The sequence below is a fragment of the Onychomys torridus genome, chromosome 12, assembly GCF_903995425.1.
Source record: "Onychomys torridus chromosome 12, mOncTor1.1, whole genome shotgun sequence".
NCBI classification, from domain to species: Eukaryota; Metazoa; Chordata; class Mammalia; order Rodentia; family Cricetidae; genus Onychomys; species Onychomys torridus.
The window spans coordinates 73,853,836-73,870,180 of record NC_050454.1 but is presented as its reverse complement, the minus strand read 5'-3'; the positions used below and the strand labels follow the sequence as shown (position 1 = coordinate 73,870,180).

Genomic DNA, 16,345 nt, shown 5'->3' with positions numbered 1-16,345 from the left:
TTTAAAGTAAAGTGATTTTATAACTGTAGATATGAATAATTTCTTAAATCAATGTGAGTACTGATGTCCACAAACTTTGTTTTGTCTACCCCACAGGGCTGGATTATTATTGGATTTTTAATATGCTCTAGAGAGAGATTTCATCTTCCAGGATCCTTTCTGTTGTTCCTTTTTAATGTTACTGAAGTTGCTGTGGGAGCAGAATTAGTTCTGGAGGACTCCAGGTCCAGTGTGAGAATAGGTCTGGAGGTGTAGTGACACTCAGAGCAGGCAGATCAGCACAGGGGATTTCCTGATAGAACTGTGGTCCTGGGTGGCAGGGAAACCAGGTTGACCTTTCTGATTCGGGTCAGAAAAATGAGGGCTAGAAGGTCAGGACAGGAGTGATATCAGTCAGTCCTAAATGTACAAAGTGCATGCAAAATTTCTGAGCAAATGACCAAGAGTCTGATACAATTCTGGTACCAGAATCTGGCCATAAATCTCTGCATCCCACTCCGATGGTCTTCTCTATTTATCTTAATTTTATGCTGGGAAGACCGTGCAGGGTGACTCAGGGGCAGTTGTGATGGGATGTGAATGAGCCAAGATGGCTGCACTCACGTCAAGTGGAAGACATGCAGAGCAGAAGACTGCTGTCTCTTACGACTCTGACTGCAGGATGCATTCAAGCTGGCAGCCCTTTGACCAGTGCTTTTAATCCATCCTTCCCCTGTGTCCCTCTGAGTTCTGGATAAGGCATGTCATTTTCTGGTTCTAGGTACAGCCTTATCATCCTCTGAACAGCTTGCTCCTCTCCTCATCATTAACTCTTCCTTCTATCTCCTTATTGTTTTACTTTGCCTGTCTTCAATACCAATAGTTATGATCCCAAACTTTCAAATTCCCTACAAATGTGGATCAGGTCACATATATGAACTTTATCAGATCATGGCCCCAGGAAAAGAGGAAAGGGGTCATGGATATCTTTTATCTTTTTCTCTCAGGGTCTATAGATACCCAACAAGCACACAGACAGTGTTCAGGAAATAGTCTTAAATGAAATCCATGCATAGTGCTATGCCTATTCATAGTATATACAGTATAGACATTATTGAACATATATGGTTGCATTCATGACAAGATTGAACAATTGGCTCATATTTTAATTACCAGAAATGGTTAGTCAGATACATTCAAATACAAAAGGACATTCAAGTTTACTCTAACATACTTTTAGGCAAATTGATGTATTTTCTTCCTTTTGCCCTTGACCAATCCAAACAAATAACTTCCAGACAGAGGATGATTCCCCCAATGGGTCAGAGTCTAGCTTTACATTTTAATAACACCTAATTTGAATTTTTAAGAACTGTACATTTTGAGTAAATTATCAAAATGTGCTTGCTTTTTTCAGTCAGGGCTAGCTAATTCTATCTTTAAAAAGGTAAAAAAGTTCCAACTCTATATTCCTCCTGGTTATGGAGCCCCCTTCTCGGCTTTAGGAGTATTTCGAGCCACGTTCTGTCCCTCTTAGGCTACAGCATCCTCTTTATTCCGATGTTTAGCCTATGCACCCAAGATATGGCTACAGGAGCGACAAGTCAGCTCACAGCTCTGCATGCTCCCATCGCACCTGCACTCTCTAACCTGGCTTCAGATCCGTTCACCCCAGCTCTCCACCAAAGATGCCCTTGAGGTCCCAGCTGGTGAATGGCTTGCTCATCCAGTCAGCTGCTATCTAAGGGGGGGGGGATCCACTGAATAACCAGATCTCTGAAACAACTGTTGGATTATAATTTTAGGATCCATTCTTCTCATTTTGTCAACCTCTCCTAAAGGTAATGAGTTTGAGCGATGAGAGAGAGAGAGAGTGGACAGTGACGCAGAACCCACAGCATAGCCAGGCCCAAGCTCATGCCTGAAGGAATGGGTACCTAGAGGATGACCCAGCCTCTAAACAGTTACATACTGTTCTGACCTAGGCTACCTATCAGTCTGAACATGTGCATCCCATCTCTGAAGCCTCCAGGGCTCTTGAGTTGTTCTCTTCATAAAAATTAGACTCCTAGCTGGGCAGCAGTGGCACATACCTTTAATCCCATCACTCAGGAGGCAGAGCGAGGCAGATCTCTGTGAGTTCGAGGCCAGCCTGATCTACAGAGCGAGATCCAGGAAAGGCATAAAAAACTACACAGAGAAACCCTGTCTCGGAAAAAAAAAAATAAGACTCCAGAACTCTTCACTAGCAAGTAGTTGGCACTACAACCTCCCTTGACTCTCACTCACACTGAGATCTGGTGCTCCACTTCTTACAAGAAAACTTGTTGGCTACTGCTCCTCGAAGCCAAAGCTTCATACATGTCCCTCCTGGGTGAGTCATCTTCCAGTGCTGTGACAAGATACCAGGACTTATAGAAGAATTTTACTTGGGCTTGTGATTCCATGATGGCATAGTAAAGGCATGGAGGAAGGAACAGGATGCAGAGGCAAGAAGCAGAGAGGGATCTCTAGAAACCTCAAGCTCATCCCCACTGACACACTTCCTTCTGCAAGGCCATACCTCCTAATCCTTCAAAACATGGTCATCATTTGGGAACCAAGGTTTAAATGCCCAAGACTACTTTGGGGACATTTATCATTCAAACCACCACAGCTCCTCTCAACTAACTGAGCCTCCTGGCCTCTACTTCTGTTTTGAATGTTCATCTGGAGGCTAAATACTGAGGCTCCGTATCTTCCTCACTCAGATTTGAAATTTCTACCATGAATGAGCTATGAAAAGGATGCCCTTTCAAATGCAACTATCTGATATTTTCATGTTGGCACATGTGTGCATGTACCTACAAGTGAGTTGGAACATGCACACATGCAGGCATAGATATATAACAATGGGTTCACATGTACACAGCTCATACATGCACTCTCAGTGTCTTGGTAGATCAATGCTTTTTGCAGCTTCACTTTAGATTTTAATGATATTTGAATTTTTAGGCTATCTTAAGTCAATTACTAGAATGTGCTTTTCTTTCTGTTTGTGCTCTAACAATCCCCATCTTATTTTGTTCCTGTGAATAAGTGGTTGGGTATCTGCTGAATGCCTTGGGAGCTGAGGATATGGTACTAGACAGACTCAGAAAGACTCCATCTTAAAAGAAGCTGTAATGGTGTAACTGCAAGAGCCAGCACCATAGCTTTAGGTCGTGCTAAATGCTGACAGAGAAGTAGCTTAGGGATGGGGCACAAGATGGTCAGAGAAGTCTCTCAGAGGCAATGAGATGACAATGACAGGAGAGGAGGATCATAGAGAAGAGTGAGAGTAGAGGTTGGGGATAGAAATGAGTATGGTGTTTACTGAGTGAGTCAAGAGATCCCTCTGACCTATCAAACACAGGCAAACATCCAAATGCCCCCGCAGGGATGTCTGTTTTGGAGTTGGCCAGCAGACCTAGCCTCTGAATGGCTCTTCTACCCACTCTGCAGTTCTGAGTGGAGCAGTGTGCTCATCCCTGCTCCTTCCTAGAAACCAGATCTCCCTAATGGGCAGTTGCAGCTCAGCTTCTTATAGGTTTCCCTAGTATTCTACTCCATTCTCAGTGATGGTCCCTCAGTGCATTCATTACAGAAAGACGTCTTCTCAATGGCCCTATTCTTAGAATTCTCAGTACATGGCCTAGTTTGCTTTCTGTTGTGATATTTTTAAAAAAATGGCCAAAAGATGCTTGGAAGAAAGAAAAGTTTTTTTGGCTTACACATCTCAATCTATTGAGGGAAGTCAGGCCAGGAATTCAAGCAGGAGCAGAGGCAGGGACCACTGCTTACTGGCTTGCTCCCCATCATTGTTTAGCTGGCTTTCTTTCTTTTACTACCCAAGAGCATCTGCCTAGGGGTGATACTGCCCTCAATGTGCTGATCCCTCCTACACCAATCATTAATCCACAGACATGACTGCAGGCCAATCTGATGAAGGCACTTCTTCCATCCCCTCTTCTCAGGTAACTCTAGTTTGTGTCAAGTTGACAAAAACTAACCAGCCCCTCCATTTTCTTGAGACAAAAGTTGAGTATCTACATTCCCGAGTCTTCTGCAGCCACCTCCCCTACTGTCCCTCTCCATCGCTGCTTTCAGGGGGAGCCTCCTGTCCCTGAGGCTCCAACAACGCCAATGTTCTACAAAGTACACATAGCCACTGCTGTTGCTAGGGCTATTGACCATTCCTCTCACACTACATTGTTTTCAGCAATGGCTGCATTTGCATGTTCTGAGGCCCAGTGAGCAGCTTTCTGCTTTTTTGGTTGATTTGCTGGATCTAGGTTCTAGTTGTTAGGGAGTTGAAGGCTCTTTCAGGCTCTCAAGAAAGGCTAAGTCTCAAGAAAGCCTTACCCCAATGGACCAGTGTGTACAAGGCTACCTATGTCCCCATGAGTAACCAAGAGCAGCTTCCAGAGTCCTTTATCACAGGAAACAAACAAAAAAGCTCAATACAGTGACTTAAAGCTCACTGTGTGTCTAGTAGATCCTGTCAGAATGCATATATGGACCACTACTATTGACTGATTATCTCCAGTATAGAAAGATATTGAGTATGACCCTGTCATGAAAGCATTGATAAATTTACCTAATACCTCCCACTATTTCATTGGTTTATCTGAATAGAGTATCATAAAAGTGGCTGCAGAAAAAAAAAAAAGGGTCCTAAAAATACAACACAGATTTCTTGAAAGAAAATCCAAGAAAGAGGGCAAAACCCAGCTATGGAAGACAGGCACTCCTATGCACATACCCATACGCATACATGCACACACATACATGTATATACACACACATACACAATATCATGAAGGGCTACGGAATTTCTGTAAGAGAAAAGACTAGAGACTAGAGACAAGACTAGTTCCATGTAGCTTCTGCCAATATCACATTCTAATGCATCCCAGATTCCCAACTGGAAAAAGAAAAGTATGATTTCAAGACATTTAACAGTTAAGCCTTTCTGTGGCTTCCTACTGCCCTCAGGGTAGAAGCTGGTAAGAAACTGAAGAGTCAACCCATCTTCCTTGCCATCCCTCCCCATCCCCACCCCCACCCCTGCTGCCTGCCCTGCTCTCCAGTCTTTAACTCCTGGCCTTCTGCAACCCTGAGCTAGAATAAAACTATTTCACATCAGCCTAACTCAATTCCTCTTATGGGCAGGTCTGGGAACACCATCTTGTTTGCTGTGATTTTGCCATCCAGACTTCTCAGACTGCTTCATAAAATGAGCAAGTGCAAGCCCCTAGCTTAGGCTCCCACTTGAATCAGTTATCACTGTGTGCTTCCCCACAAGACCTCTTGGAAAGGGAAGATCTGTCTTAAAGCCTCATGTACCTGCCCAGTATTCCCAACAGGTAATCCAGTACTCCAACTCATGGGCTCTCCACTGCCTAAAGGCCAGGGAAGACTTTCTGATCCCACTTTGATATAAATAAAGTACTTTACTGCTGAAGACCCATGAGCTGTGACCAACTCAAAGTCTTACCTCATACCTCAGTGTGTTTTTTAAAGTCTATAGCAAGTAGGAAGATCACAGTATCAGTGTACCCTTAAAAATGCATGAAGGCTCCAAAGCACAAGCCAAGAACGGAAACTGAGCCTGAACACTGGGCCCACTAATATTAATGCCACATCATTTATTTAGAGTGTTTCCTGGTTGCTGTTTTTGGAGTGAAGATTCGTTTACAGAGAGATTGGTTTACAAGTTTTTTATTACTGTGGTGTGACATTAATATTAAACTAAAAACATGGTAGATCCCATCTGCCTGAGGTGAGGGAAGACTCCACAGTCGCCTTCCCTCATGAGCTCTTAGACTGTAATGTTGCAAGGCTCATCTCCATGGTAGTTACTGAAATTGTTAGAACTCGAGGTCTGAGTGCCCTTTACATCTTACTTCTGCATCAATATCCAGCTGCATCCAAGCACAGACATCAAAACCTTGTTAGAAATTGATGAAAGATCCTTTTTATGTCTCCCAGGAGGCAATTCGAGCCCCTGAGAACTGTGGTACACTTACTTTTCCATGAATTTGGGACAGCATTTACGCAGTTTCCCAGTTCCTGGATGACAAGGTATTGCAGAGGAGAAAGAAAAGAGAGCTTAATTGTACAGTATATCCAGGAACACTCAGCTCTTAAAGTACATGAATGTATTTCTTTCATAGGACACAATAACCCTACAATTTCCAATGCAGATATACTTTGCCTATGTTATAGGTGAGACAGCTTAGCATATACAAAAGGCTCTGTCAGGCTGAAAACTTCAAGTGTGCCTCCCAAACTTGACTATGGTGCTTCAGGGGATCCCAGAACTGTTTGGAAACAAATGAGGGATTTCAACATGAATTCAGCAACCATTTCACCAGGCTCAGTGGAAAAAACACCCGGGTTTTGTCTCTGACCACTGCATGACCAACCATCCCCCCATTCCCCCCGCACCCCACCCCACCCCCGTGGTCTTCCATGAAGGTTAAGCTTCCATGGTCTGGTACATTGGAAGGGATAGTACCCAACACAGGTTGAGTTCAGCAAGTCCCATGTAGAATTTGGAAGGAGAGAAGGACCTGCTTAGTTTTATGAACTTTCACCATCCATAATGAGGGCTCTCAACAACAGTAACATCAATTCTTGAAGCAAGGTGGTTATCTTGAGGCAGTTGCTGGGGGGCAGGTCCTAATCACCCCCTGCCCACCAACTCATCAATGCTAGTAGCATACCTCCCTGCCCCTCAAATAATGACACTGTCACATGTCCCCAGGGATGAGGTCAACCTCAGTGAAGCTTCACTGACCTGGACCAGATGCTCTGCTTGCGTGGTATGTGACAAATGGTGGGGGGGACGGGGACTGAGATGTGTGGACTGCCTCCCACTGCAGGATTTCTGTAGCCATTCTGATGAACTTTGCCCTTCCTTTCCCAGGACTGAAATACACTCAGACTTGGTGCGTGAGTTTGAATACATGAGAGAGCTCAGAAAGTTTTTAGCTAAAAGGAGGCAACATTTGCATTGAACTGTTTTCACACCATCAGGACAGACAGCCTGACCACCCCCCTTCCTTCATGGAAGATGACAGGCTCTGAGCCTCCAGTGCTGACGGATGAGAGGAAAGAATCCTGCCTCATAAGGGCCAGGGGGGCAGTAATTACATCTGTGTGCTTGCCAGTTAGGAGCTGTGGTGAAATGGATGCTCGCTTACTTAATCTGGACTTTCAGAGACATTACTGTCATGGAAGGTCCCCAGAGGGCTGTGGCAGAGGATGAGGAATGAAGCATTATATCAGAAGATAACACACAACCCTGAGTTAATGGCTAAATTGCCCTCCTCCCTTGAGACATAAGTCAAATCCAAGGCCTGGACTCCTCCCGGTAGGGCAGTGGTGGGTGCAATTTGCCATCTGTAGCAAGACCCAGGGGGGAAACGTGAGAAAGGGCACCTAGAATGAGTGTGTGCTGTTCTGGTGGTTCACACGCATCGTAGAAGCTGAGAAGGGCTGTTCCATGACTGTAATGCACAGGTGCTCCTATCAGTCCCACCTCTCTAATGCCCTGTGGGTTAGAACAGGCTTCTCCTCTCCCTGTGATCCCACCTTTACTTTTCGTCTCTTTGTAGCTGTTTCCTGTTCTCGCCTCTGTTTCCACCTTCCTGTGTGCATCCATCTCTCTGGTCTCTGTCTGCTTCTTCACCCCTGTGGCTGTCGCTCATCCATCCCCCCTCAACTCACCCTGTCCCCACCCAGCTCAGCCTCACATGCCACCCTGTGCTCAGCATCTCGGTCTCAGCTCTGGCTTCCTCAGTGCCATTTCCCCAAAGCACCTCACTGTCCTAGTGTCCTGCCAGACTGCTTCTGATACAGGGGTGTGGACCCCAAGAGCAGAGTGCAGAGGGGCTGGACAGCTAGACAAATGTGTGCTTCAAAGTTGCCTAAGTCAATAGCGCAGCTGGGACTCTGAGAAGCCCCTGTCATCCAGTCTGTGTTCCTGCTTGGCTTGGGAAAGAGGCACTAACTGGATTGAGGTAACTTGGGGGGAAGCTAGACATGCAGACAGTGGGGTAAGCAGACACACACATACACACACACACACACACACACACACACACACACACACACACACCCTTGTTGGCTGTCTGTGCTCTGAGTGCTACCTTGCACTCAGCTCTCTCCTTAGCCCTCTCCTACCCTTGACCCCTGAGTTTCACCTTTCTGTATGGCTTTGACTTCATGAATGAAAGCTTTATCCAAGGAAAATGAAACAGGAAGAGGGAGAAAGAGGAGGCAGAAGAGAATAAAGGGGGAAATTGAGGATGAAGGGGGAGGAGAAAGAGTGAGAAATGAAGAAGTAGAAAAGAGGAGGGGGAGGAAATGATGGAGGGAGGGACAGAGGAAGGGAGGGAGGGAAGGCCAGGGAGGGAGAAGGAAGGAAGGAAGGTAATGAAACCTGCAGATGGCTGTGGCCCTGCAGACTGCAGCCAGGCTCTCTGCAGTATGAAGATTGACTGGGTTTTGACTCTGATGCCTGTGCAGCACCAGATCCCACAGGCAGGTTGCCCAGGGTGTGTGTTCTTCCTGTCAGGGGTAGCACCATGCCATATAAACCAATATACTCACTCTGGAGTTCAGAGTGAAGGGGCTCTTGAATTGCTGATCACTGGTGCTTTCAAATGTGTAGGGAACTCAGAGGTTCCTGGCTGGCCAGAGCTGGGGGGAAAGTTCCCCTCTGGAGTTGGAGGCCTTCAAAGAGGATGACTTTCTCCCTGGGGTCCAGGAGCTGCAGGAAGCCAAGTCCAGTCAGCCCTCCCTGCCAAGCTCTAGGTTGTCTTCCCAGCCGAATCAACAGGGCCTACTTCTGCAGGGGTGGGAGAGCAGGCACAGGTCTGTGGCTCACACTTGGTGGGGAAGAAAGGGGGATGACCGGAGGTGGCACCAGCAGCTTTTCGGCAGAGCTCCCAGCATTAGCAAGGAATTCCTGTAGCTCCTTCAACTCTTTTCCTGTTCCCTTGGCTGGTGGAGGCAGAAATGACCAATGGGAAAGGAGGGTGTGACTGCTGGTGGGGAGACCCTAAGCCCATCACGGACAAGAAGAAAAGGTACCAGTTTCCTGAGGCTTGCTGCGACAGGTCACCGCAAACCTGGGAGCTTAAAACAGATTTATTCTCTCACAGTTCTAGAGACCAGAAGTTCAAAGTCAAGACACCAGCTGACAAATGTTCCTCTGAGGGCTCTAGGTAAGAGCACACTCCTGGCCAACCGCAGCTTTGCTGGCTCCAGGTTACCTTGGGCTTGTGGCCCCACCACTCTGGCTCTACTTCCATCCTCTCATGGCTCTCCCCCATGTGCCTCCCATGTCCCTCTGCCTGGCTCTTATAGAGACATATGCCACTGGATTTAAAGTGCATATTAAATCCAAATGATCATTTCTCAGGTCACTTAACTTCATCCCATCTGCAAAGGCCACTTCTCTGGGTGAAGCCACACTCAGAATTCTGGACCTGGGTCCATGGGGACCACTAATCAGCACCCCCTCTCATTCCTCTGATAGGCCTCCACCTCTAAAGCCCTGTCCTATGGTAAAACCCGCATGTGAGCTCCTTACTTAATGGAGTCATTGCCACAGCCCTCCACACTGGATACAAGTATCCCCATCTTGGGGACAAATGAGGCAACCTAGCCCAAATCTGTATTAGTCATGCTTGGAATGTCTTCCCAACCTCCAGGATGCCCTGCTGCCATTGGAGTCAAGAATGAGTGTCTCCCATATGAAACAGACAGGTGGTGGGGGCAGGCAAGTATGTCAGTGCCCAGGAGTCACCTCTACCCCAAACTCTCTTCTCTTCCTAGAGCAGTCATGTCAGTGGTGGCCTTGATTTGTGTAGGCATCTGAGGAACCTAGGATCTAAGCAGACTTCCCAACAATCCCATCTCCCAAGCGGTATTTAAACTCTAGTGTGGGCTTAGATTTCAATGGGCACAATGTGCTGACAGTCAGCACAGCTCAGCGCTGACCACCCAGGTGCTTCCTTCCCTATAAGCACATGCATTATGAAGCATGTTCATTGGATGCATTCACACAGCCCAAAGAGCTGCTCTGTGCACTGATTGGAAAACACTCTCTATCATATATATGTATGTCTCCATACGTATATATGCACCAAGGAGATCCACTCTGTAACTCTTTAAGCAACCATCTAACTTCATAAAGCTTTGCCTGTTTTAACTCTGGTTCTTTACAAGATATTCGGTGTCCTGAGCTGCTTGGCAGACCTGCAAGGGGACCTAGCTGTAAGATAGCACTTCTAACCAAGCTTTTGTTTAAGCTATCAAACACTCTTGGTCACTACACCAAAATGAGAAGTCTGATGGGCATAAATCTTGGGTACCTTGGTTTTTTTTTTTTTAATATTTATTTACGTATTCAATGTGTGTGCCTTTGTGTGGAAGTCAGGAGACAATCTGTGGAAGTCTTTTCTTTCCTTCTACTACATGGGTCCTGGGAATCACTCAGGCCTCCAGGCAAGGTGGTGAGTGCCTTTACATACTGAACCATCTTGCCAGCACAGGACACTGTGCTTATTATTGTCTTGATCTGTACAATACTAGACCACAGAAATCTGCAATCTGGTTGGGACTGAAATACCACAGGCTTTTGGGGGATCATTACTCTCTGGGAATCTGATGGAGAGCAAATGGGGTAAATCCTGAGGCCTGAGCATGTCATAGAACATTACAAATACACCAGGCACGCAAGATGGGGTTGGATATCAGAAGTAGTCACAGATCTTCTTAACCTGACCCCTTGAATAGCCCTGGAGTAAATGTGATCCACATGTTCGCACACATTGGGACAACAGGATAAAAATAATCACACAATTGAATAAAAGAGTAAATCAGTCTAGTTTGCTTATTGACCTCTTAGGAATACTCACTTTTAGGAATTGAAATATATAAAATTTCACATGTTTCAAAATTGGTCAGGTAGCATGTATTGATTCATATAGCAAGTGTCCCTCACACTGAAAAATCATGTTCCACCTTTCTTATCTTGCCTGTGGTTGTGTGCATGGTGTGTTTCTACTCTCCACCTTATTCATTAAGGCTGAACCTTTCACTTAACCCCAGAACTTGTCAATACGGTTAGTCCTGCCAGCCAACCTGCTCCAAAGAGCCTCTGTCTCCATCATCAGAGCTCTGGAATTACAGGCAAGCAGTCACACCCACCCAGCATTGATATGGGTTCTGAGGATCAAAACTCCAGGCTTCATGGTTGCATGACAAATGCTTACTCCACTGGGCCATTTCCTTAGCCCAATGTCTCATTTCTAAATGGCATGTCTATTAATCTTTTGTGTTTGCTTCTACATAAATTAGTCCCTTGATAGAGAAAGCTGAAGAATATGCCCATTACTATAATGAAGATAAAGCATTTTCAAGACTATAAGGTTTCATTTTTAAAAAATTAAAACCTTTATTTTTTTCAGGAGCAAATCTAATCTTCATGTACATGTCACATTAGTCTCTGCAGAGGTGACATCTGACTTCAACAAGTACCCTAAACCCTGTTCAGAGTGATAGCAGAGTGTGTCATTTGCTCTACCAAAGCGTCATGGTCAATTAATTGTTTATGACTGGACTTCCATGTGAATCCAGCATTGAACTAGAGTGTATTGAATTTCATGAGCTTGGCCAGGGCATCTGGATGATGACACACTGCGGTTCTTAATGAAATCATGTAATTCCTCATTAGTCCTTATTGTGGAGAGAGCCTGAGGAAGTCAATGAAGGAATGTAGGTGAATCTTCACACCACCAATACCAAGAGGCATGCCGGTGTGACACACAAGGAAATCACTTGACAAATTTCCAAATAAGGTCATCCTTCCTCCTATTCTGAGGAAAAATCTTACGAAAGTAGTACCATCTTGAAAACAGGGAATGGTCCTTTAAGATGCTCTTGAGGTGCTTGCCTTGAGTTTATTTTTTTCTAGAAGCCTTAAATCATAGACTATGTTCCTCAATGTCCTGCTGACTAGTCAGTGGGGGAAAGCAGAGAATTTTCTGGGATGCTGAGTTACTCCAGCTACATACAATCTGGATTGGTGACTGTGAACTTACAGAAAAACAAGGAGTCCCAGGAATATTTTGAAACAAAATAGAGATTTTTCAGCCATCTTAGTCAGAACTGGGGGTGGGGATGGGAGTTGTGCTGGAGATGTTATGGGAGAGGCCCAATCCTTCCGGACTCAGCGTGTCTGAAATCAACCCATCCTCTAGCTTGCCGTCTTTTCCCAATGTATCATTTCAGAACTGGTGCTTTGTGTTTGTGTGATTCTGTTAATGAACAGATGCCAAAGGTGGATTAAATTTATGAAGAAACTGCGTTGCTTCAGCTCAGTGTTGAAGAACAAAGCTGCAGAAAGCACAGTGCTGGCTCAGGAGAGGGCCATGGCCAATGGTGGGAATACGATGAAGGGTCACCTCTTAAAACAGGGAGCCAGTTAGAGACTGAGACCCCCATATCTCTCCCAAGGCCTTCTACTAGACCATACCTCTGAAAGACTCCACCACCACAGTGAGGCCCAAGCCTCCAGTGTCTGAACACATTAAACCATAGTACAGTCCACTGTTGACCCTGTCTCCTGAGCGTAAAGCCTAGCAGGAATCACAGTGGACTCAGCCTTCGCTGTCGCCATTGCCACTTCACATCTGAGACCATTTCTCACAGGTGTCCTTCACATCTCAGTGTCATCTCTTACGTCCCATAGCTGCCCCCACCCCAAGATCAGGGCACCATCAGGTCCCTCTCATCTGCACATTCCTCTACCCATCCTCTCAGCTGGAGAACTGCACACGACCGCCATTACTGTCTCTGCTCACCTGGTATGTGTGCCAAGACAGTTCCTGAGGCCTCAAAATAGACAGGAACAGCCCCCGGGGATCATCTCAGCCTGATGCACAAACAGCCCTGGCCTATGTGGGTCTTGAAGTGGGAAAAAAAAAAAAAAGATGCATAGCTAGGCTAGAGAGTGAGCAGTGTGTCTTCCAGGATAGCAGAGAGACTAAGTGCCAGACTGAGTCCAGCTCAAGCCACGGGGTGTGGCTGCCTCTAGAGTTTCACTCCAGTGCACTAACTCTTTGTAGGGGTGGTGGGATGGATTAATGACTCTAACCAGGGTCATGGAGTTGGGGATGGAAACAAGTCAAAAGATATTCAAACAAAGTAACCAGAAGAGGAAATTGGAAAAAAAAAAAAAAAAGACCGCTTTAATGTCTGGAAGAATGCTGACAGCATTAAGCAGTACTGGCACACTGGAGAAGGGGATGTTTAGGGTTTGAGTGGGTGTGAGGCCTGGCCTTTCTGACCTGGATTTGTAGACTCTGGCATTTCAAATCCAGAGTGGATAGCTATAGGCAAATGTTAACAAAGCTTCTGAAGTTCATGCCTGGGACCCAGGAGATAACAGGATAGAAAGGATAATTACTGATAAAGCACATTAAAAAAGACGACACAAGCAGCTGGACCTACCAAGCCAGGCTGAGGACAGGCCCTTTGGTAACGTTCTAAAGTTCTGTAGCATGAGGAGAAAAAACGGATACAGGAGAGTGAAGAATGGTGGCCAGAGATGCAGAGGCAGCTAGGAGGCCACAGAACTGAGGCAGAGGAATAATGGTAACCTCAGATGTTGCCAGGGTTGGAGCAGTTGAGGGCCAGGAAGATGCCAGAGAACATGGCACCTGGAGGCTGGGGTGACCTCCAGGATGATGCTTCTGTACTTGAAAGCCACAGACGTCATGTCAGATAGGTCAAAGTGGACAAGAAACGGATGGCAAGGCAGGTGAAACCGACCAAGGATTTGCTAGGAAACTCACATGGGGAATTAAGAAAGAATGGGAGGAGGCAGGGGGGTGCAGGAACCATGATGCAGACCTGAGACCTAGAGCAGCAGAAGGTAGGAAGAAGTGCAGACTTCAGGGCTGTCCTCGGAAGGCCATAGCCAGGTAACAGAACATCATGGAGAAGGAGGTAACTGGGAAGAAAAAGCCACCAGAGGGCCTTGCCTTGCCTGTTACAATAGGAGGATCCCAGAAGAAAGGGGGCTTCCACAAGTGGGAGCATGGGTGGAGGCTAGCATCAGGCACCCCTTTTCCCCAAAGCCAGTACTCTTGAAGGAGAGGGGAAGGTTTGCTGTCATGGCATCACAGAAGCCAAAGGAAGTAGAGTCATACTATGGTCTAAGCTGTTGTGATCTCCACCCCAGCATGGCCAAGACAGAGTAAGAAGGTGGCCAGGATGGTGAGAAGGCTGGGCCCATGCTGTCTTCACCTCACTCCATCATGAACAGCTGTCCAAGGTCACGTAGTTCCATAGATTGTCAAGTGTAGAGAGAGTTGTCCCTTTCCTCAGTATCCCTGGCTCTGTCCTCCAGCCCCAGGCACCCCACACTTCCAATCATGTGGGGCTTGCTCTCACAGTTCATATCCAGCAGACATGTTGCCTCCCATATACATTGATCTTCTGATAAGGGTGTCTGGACTTGTTAGCTCCATGTCTCAGCCTCAGAACCAGAGTTAATGTTCTGTGGCCCATGGGAGAGAAGTGTGAAAACCATTCCACTTGCCTCTATGGAGTCCACTCCAATGAGCTATCTTAAGAAATGTCGCCTGATATAGTGAGAACTCTTTCTCTAGAGCAAAGTTCCCACTGTGGGTTGCCAAGGTGTTCTGCCCAGTTAAGAAAATGAGGAAACCAACTAACTCTGTGTTTGTCCCCAGGTGACCTCATACACCTGCCTCCATACCTTCGAATGGACTTCTTGTTAAACAGAGGGGCACCAGGCACCAGCAGGGACCTGAGTTTAGGACAAGCGTGCTTGGAACCCCAGAAAAGTCGGACCCTGAAGCGCCCCACGGTCCTTGAGCCCACCCCTATGGAGGCTTCCTCCTCCACCTCTTCCACGAGAGAAGGACAGCAGTCGTGGCAACAAGGGGCCGTGGCCACTTTACCTCAGCGAGAGGGTGCAGAGCTGGGACAGGCAGCTAAAATGAGCAGCTCCCAGGAGTCACTGCTGGACTCTCGGGGCCATTTAAAAGGAAACAATCCCTACGCAAAATCTTACACTCTGGTATAACACATGGCGTGGCTGGACAGCGGTTGTAAATACAATTTAAACGATCCAATCAAAGCTACCTTTTTTTTACGGAATTCCAATATTTATAATTAAAGAAAATTGCCAAAATATATAAAAAAAAAGAGAGAGAGAGAAAGAAAGAAAGAAAGGAAATACTGAAACCACAGACAGTGCAAAGACTTCTCTGCTTTTCTTCCGTCTGAGTGTGGGCTCCATCTGCCTGGGCATCTGATTTTTGGGGAAAGAAGTCCAATTTTATGATTTTCACAGGCTATAGCGTTTTTACTGATTTTCTACAAAGTGCATGGGGACTCATCAAACCTTCTGAACAGAAGTTCTAGCACACAAGAGTCAAGAAAGGAAATGGGGGGAAATTAGGCTATTTGTGAGTTGAAGAGGGACGTTGCTGTGGGGCAGGGGGCAGCCTCCCTCACCTTCACACACCTTTCCTTCCTACTAGGAACCAGGTCCTCAGTTTGATTTTCTGTTGTTAATTAGGATGAGTACTGTCAGTGAGGGGGTGGGGGGAACCCATTCAGTTTTCTTTTTTTGTTTACTTTTTAATTTGATAAGACACTCTTTGCATTTTGTCTAAGCGAAATAAAAGAGAAAAGGTGGTCTGCCTTTATTTGCATGTCTACTGATACCTCCTATCCATTGCTCGGGCCTCCTTCCTGCTCATATTGGCGTTTGTAAACAAAATGACTGGACCCAGTGCCCAATCTAGGAAAACAGATGCTAAGCTCTGAACAGAAGACACAGCGTCAACTCTGCGGCTGGAAAAAACAAACAAAAGGCAGCCTGGTCTCCATCCAGTATTCTAAGCCCCTCACAGGACTCAGGTCCTTGTCCACAGCAGGACCTGTTGTCAAACTCATCAGGGTCAGCAGACCTTTTCTAAATCCAGCGCACTGCTCTTTGTCAATAAAGTTTTATTGGAAGAAGTCCAAAGGCCCTATGCTCCATTTGCATTATCTGTGGTTGCTTTCGCGCTGTGATGTCAAGTTGAGTAATAGTACGGCACACAAAGCCCAGAGTATTCTCTGGCTCTTCACAAGAGATGCTTGCTCACCCCTTAAGTTCTTTGTTTTAGCCATGACTTATGTGAGAAAGGAAGTGATGATGTGTCCCACTTCCCTTTCCTGCCCTGTCTCCACTGTGACTGACAGATTTGCAGCAGACCATCTTCAGAAGTGTCATCTCTAGTCCTCT

The 16,345-nt window shown here is 46.2% G+C and overlaps 1 protein-coding gene across 2 annotated transcripts in view; it reads left to right on the top strand.

Moving 5' to 3' along the window:
• The window catches only part of Dscam (DS cell adhesion molecule), a 625,088-nt gene extending 609,327 nt beyond the window's left edge, over positions 1 to 15,761 (top strand). The window contains exons 33-34 of one of the 2 annotated variants that reach the window (XM_036203114.1): positions 9,174 to 9,236; positions 14,778 to 15,761. In XM_036203114.1, the coding sequence (XP_036059007.1) occupies positions 9,174 to 9,236; positions 14,778 to 15,133 (419 nt within the window). In that variant the 3' untranslated portion in view covers positions 15,134 to 15,761. The remainder of the gene's footprint in view (positions 1 to 9,173; positions 9,237 to 14,777) is intronic. The other variant, XM_036203115.1, reaches the window with a different exon arrangement.
• The last annotated feature ends 584 nt before the right edge of the window (positions 15,762 to 16,345 follow it).